At 38.4% G+C, this 5,000-nt stretch overlaps 1 protein-coding gene across 1 annotated transcript in view; it reads right to left on the bottom strand.

The window, feature by feature from the left end:
* The window catches only part of LOC137980808 (uncharacterized protein YfbL-like), a 24,097-nt gene extending 22,382 nt beyond the window's left edge, over window positions 1-1,715 (bottom strand). Inside the window, exon 1 of the mRNA XM_068828228.1 lies at window positions 1,615-1,715. Coding sequence (XP_068684329.1) covers window positions 1,615-1,669 — 55 coding nt within the window. The 5' untranslated portion in view covers window positions 1,670-1,715. The remainder of the gene's footprint in view (window positions 1-1,614) is intronic.
* Between the last annotated feature and the right edge of the window lie 3,285 nt (window positions 1,716-5,000).

The following is a 5,000-nucleotide window of genomic DNA, read 5'->3' as shown; positions in this document are numbered from 1 at the left end:
ACGACTAGGTGACCGATTCCGCGTACACCTTCGCGATGTTGAGAAGAATGACAAAGACGCATCTAAGCCAGTCGCTCGTCATTTTCATCTCCCTAACCTCTCCAAAAAACACATGGCTATCTGCGGCCTTTCCCTACATCTAGGTACGACGGAAAGCCGCAAGAATCTGGAACAAAAATTCATCTTCCAAATCGGCACCCTTAATCCTCACGGTATTAACGAACGCTTTTCATTTAACTAATATATTCCTATTTTTCACGTTGCCATGTTACCACCAATAGCGTAGCTCCTACTCCACTATAAAGACTACACGTAACCCATAATTCCACGATTCGCTCTGACGAAGGGCTAACACTCGAAACGTCAGCTTTTAGAATCTCTGTACGGTGGTCAATTTACATTATAAACTCCGTTGATAATTGCAAATTTTTGTATGGTACTTCCCCAACGACGCAGCACCACAGTTTCTGTAGAAACTACCCCCTTCATTTAAATCTTGACATCTTTGTTTGCTCTTTGATGTTTGCCGACTTTCCAAACCAGTCCCCTCTATTAACTATGGTTCAAAGAATGAAATAGCAAACGAATCGGGTAGAAATCATCCAATTTCCCTTTGATTTGATGAAAAAGTTTGTTCACTTTTGTAAGGAATAGGCTCGAACATCGCAGACCAAGGATATGCCTAAACAATGTCAGCTGAAACAATTAAACCCATCAATAAAAATCGTTTAATTTTAGACCTTTAATAATTATTTCTACATGCCTATAAACGTGATGCTGGCGAATAAATGACTTGATTTACTTTAACAACAACATACGTTGTATTCTGCAGTTTAGCTCCTCATAAGTTTTTTGTTAAAAAATACGTTTTATCAGGCCCGTTTAAACGTCGCATTTTACATGTGCCGAATTTAATGCAAATGAGAAAAATCATTTGCATTAGATTCGACACATGTAAAATGCGACGTTTAAAACGGGCCTCAGTGAAAGCTATGTAGCATTGTCACATGCAGGGAAGCATGATAGTATAGTGGGTACACGAGCGCACGGTGAGCGAAGCGGTGTAGGAATATTATGTAACTTGTTAGTCCTAGGAAATAAAGCGTTCGCTTATATCGAAATGCTGACAGAGTATACAGCTCCACAAAAACGAACGGTAAAAATCCAGAACTTCGTTTCGACGGCGTTTCGGACAATTATCAATAAAAATCACCGTACGGAGAAACAATGAAGTAAATATATGTAAGAAAAAGTATGACAAATATATATACAACTTCAAGAAAGAGAATGTTAAAAACGGTAGAAGATAATAAATACAATAAAAAGCCTGCAATTTCTTTCTTTCGCGCGAATTGAGTCAGATTGAAAATGATTGAGACTTGGTCTTAGTTCGTTTAATTACAAACATTTCATGAACGATGCAGTCAAACTTGTTCTTGCATTTCTTAAAGATGTTAAATTGCTGCTCAGATCCGTTAGGGCTTAACCATGCTTCCCGCGGAAATATATACGATTTGAAAGGACATAATATCCTTTAGATGATGTGACTGAAAATATCGTTGGCCCGAAAGCAAATAAATACTGGGCCAAATAATTTTGGTGATTGGAACTTACCTGACAGGGGAGCAGAAATAAGGACCACTTCGTAAAGACTGAAATAGCTCTTCATCGCAATTCAACATTTAATTCTTTCGACTATAGGGAAATCGGACGGCACCTCAGTAGTGTAGCAGCTGATCCAAAGATTACTCGCCATTGGTTTGCAACCCTTGCAGGAAACAATGGTATGCCATTATTTCTATTGTCTTAGCTATTGTCTGGGGTCAGGGTTGCAAACCAATGGCGGGTAATCTTTGGATCAGCTGCTACATCTGGGGTGCACAGGTGTTATCAAAACTCCACTTAGCGTCACGCTATTTCCTAGAATAGATTTGCAATTCTAATCGTTTTCCGGGAATTCGCGACCCATTCATGGGATCACCATTCTTTGCTTTGTTCGGCAGCACCACTACAGCTTGATGGTATACTAAAGCAACGGGAACATTTGAACACAAATCAGGCTATATCATCAGTATCATGTGTTGCCAATTACACAAGAGTATGTAGCGTACACTGCTCACTGTATTTTGCGCGTGCTTCCTGGAGTTTAATGTTTACTGTTTAATTTTTTTTTAAAAACAAGTCGTGACAGTAGAGCAATAGACCAATTCGGCTAACTCAATGTTGTACCCAATTCAAATCTTTTGGGAATAAAACGTTTTGTTCCAAGTATTTCCATCTCATTTAAATGTGAATGCTTCATTGTCATGCAAATTCAACACACAAAGAATCTTAACCCCGAGAGATTTGAATTGGGTACAACAATGAGTTAGCCGAATTGGTCTATGAGAAGCCAAAGCCTGAGGCTTATGCGGCGTAGGTCAGAGTACAGAAATTACCGGAGGTGCCTGCTAATTAATAATAATTATTATAATGATAATAACATGACAAAGAAAATATTATTAGTTAACAATAATATTATTGTGGACATACTTAGCAAGAAAGAAACAACGTACATAATAAGAAAGGAAGGAAAATTGTGATATATATAAGTAAGCATAATACATACATAAAAGATAATTGAATGAGGGAAGAAAAACTAAAGTGACAAATACTAATCTTTGAGTTTACTTTTATAATTGGAAAGAGCGGGGGAAGTACGAAATGAAAGAGGAATACAGGTTCCAAATGTGAGGACCTTGAACACGGATGGAGTAAGAATATGTCAATATGCAAGTTATCTCTTTGACGAGAAGAATAGTGATCATAGTCGGCATTGAGATAAAAGAGAGAAGAAAGTGGGATATAGGGACAACCGTTTGCATTTTGCATATGCAGAAATATGAAGCAAGCGACCTGATACTTGTAAATGTGAAAAATATTAAGTAACCTAAATTTAAAAAAGAAGTGTGAGTACGTGGGGAAAAAAAGTAATGATTCTAAGGGACTTTTTTTAAGGCAGAAGAGAGGTTGGAGATAATAATAAACTTTATTAAATCTCCAATAAAATGGCATTTCAGAAGTAATTACAATATAAAAACTAACTAATGAAATACTACTAAAATATGAGTAAAAACGTGTAAATTAATGACTATTGTTCAAGAAGTGATAGCTTGTAAAGTCTTTCAAAACTGTTTAGGTTATTTAAATTAATCAGATCTTGAGAAAGGCTGTTCCAAATGGACGTTGCGCGGTATACAAAACTTTTTTGACCCGCAGCTGTTTTACAAAGTGGGATCACCAGTTTATCCTTATTACGTGTATTTCGTGAGTGGATCTTTGTTCGTAAAATGAATTGGTCACATATATATTCAGGTGCATACCCATTCATGCATTTGAACGCCATTAAGCCATCTCTGTACTTGATAGTTGATTCAACATTTAGCCAATTTAAATCTAGCCTGCGAGCAGGCCCTCCGAGGGACTGGGGTTGGGGTAGAATGAGGGCCTGCCCGCATGGCTTTGTATTTTGAATGTCGCGTCCAAATTTTGGACGTAAAATACTGATTGGCTGAAATTAAATTACCTCGTGACGTCACCATTGCCAAGCTCCGACAACAAGAAAGCCTCTTCGCTTCGCAGAGATGAGGTGGTCAGAAATGCGTCTGAGAAAATTGTAGAATGTTGCAATTTACCATAACTTTACATAATTAAAGGTCAGGCAACGCGATGCAATGGCTTCTCTACTGGAAGGAAGGAAGTTCTATCTCTGTTATCCACAGGATTCGGGAAAAGTCTTATTTCCCAACTGTTTTTCGTAGCGGCCAAAATACGAGGCGACTTCATGTCACCGTGGTAGTTTCCTGTCCTCGACAAAGCATTATCTCTGATCACATTTAGACAAAAATGGGCATTTCGGCTGCCTCTGTTGCTGATTTAACGATAGAGAACGATAGAGGAACTCTACACGATTTTAGCAAGTATTTGGTAAGCCGAAAAGGCGGCTCCACAAATGATTGCTCGATCTCCTCGTAACTCCGCAATACTCCGATACACTTGAAAACAAAATATTCCAATTTTCAAATTATTGAATTAGTAAAATACATATCTATAACCACAAATACTCGATAAACCTTTGCAATAAAATGGTGTAGGTATTAGAATATCTGTCTAGTATTAAAGTGTGATGTAGCAGTTGTAATGTCTGTATTTCATTAAAATAAATTAAATAAGATAACTCCACTTCACTTTACTGAAATTTGGCAGCAGTTGTGGTCGACGAGTCTCACACAGTGCAGATGCGGTCAGGGAAAACGAACTTCTCTATTACGATTCCCGCCGTTTGAAGTTTGTGTGCTAAATTTTTCCCTGACGAACGAAACACATTTTCCGCGGAAGGGACTTCACGAATTACCGTACTGAATATTCAGCTCAGGCTTTACAGCATCAGCAATAGTTGTTAGGCTCTTCTGGCGAAGGCTTCATTTCTTAACAGTTTTGTTTTTGAGTTTCTGCCTCGAGCAAATTGAAATACACAACGCGTGGCTTTCTGTTTTCTGTTTTTTTCAATGTTTACTTCGGGTGCGCGCTGATTGGCTAATTTTTGACAGCTCTCTCAGCGTGACATCAGGAGGCGGCATTCCAAATTCAAATGGATGCGTGCAGGCTCTCCTTCTCTCCCAGAGAGAGCCTGCTCGCAGGCTAATTTAAATCCCTAAGGATAGGTTTTATGTTATAATACGTGCGTGCGGCGAAATTTTGCACAGATTGCAATTTCAAAACGTTCTTCCTGGAAATCCCGCCCCAAACCGAAGAACAGTAGAAAAGTCTACTGAAAACCAGTGCGTTGATGACAGTCATCAAGGTCTTTTTATCCAAAACGTGTCTTACTCGGTTAATTTGGCAAAGACTTGCGATGCACTTAGATATAATTTGCATAACATGCTCATCGAAGCTTAGGGTTGAGTCCATAAAAACCCCTAAATCCTTAGCAAAAGGTACTGGTGAAAGTTCTTTACCAA

This window comes from Montipora foliosa, chromosome 1, assembly GCF_036669935.1.
Source record: "Montipora foliosa isolate CH-2021 chromosome 1, ASM3666993v2, whole genome shotgun sequence".
Taxonomy (NCBI): domain Eukaryota; kingdom Metazoa; phylum Cnidaria; class Anthozoa; order Scleractinia; family Acroporidae; genus Montipora; species Montipora foliosa.
The sequence above is the reverse complement of the archived record's forward strand: the minus strand, read 5'-3'. Positions and strand labels throughout refer to the sequence as shown.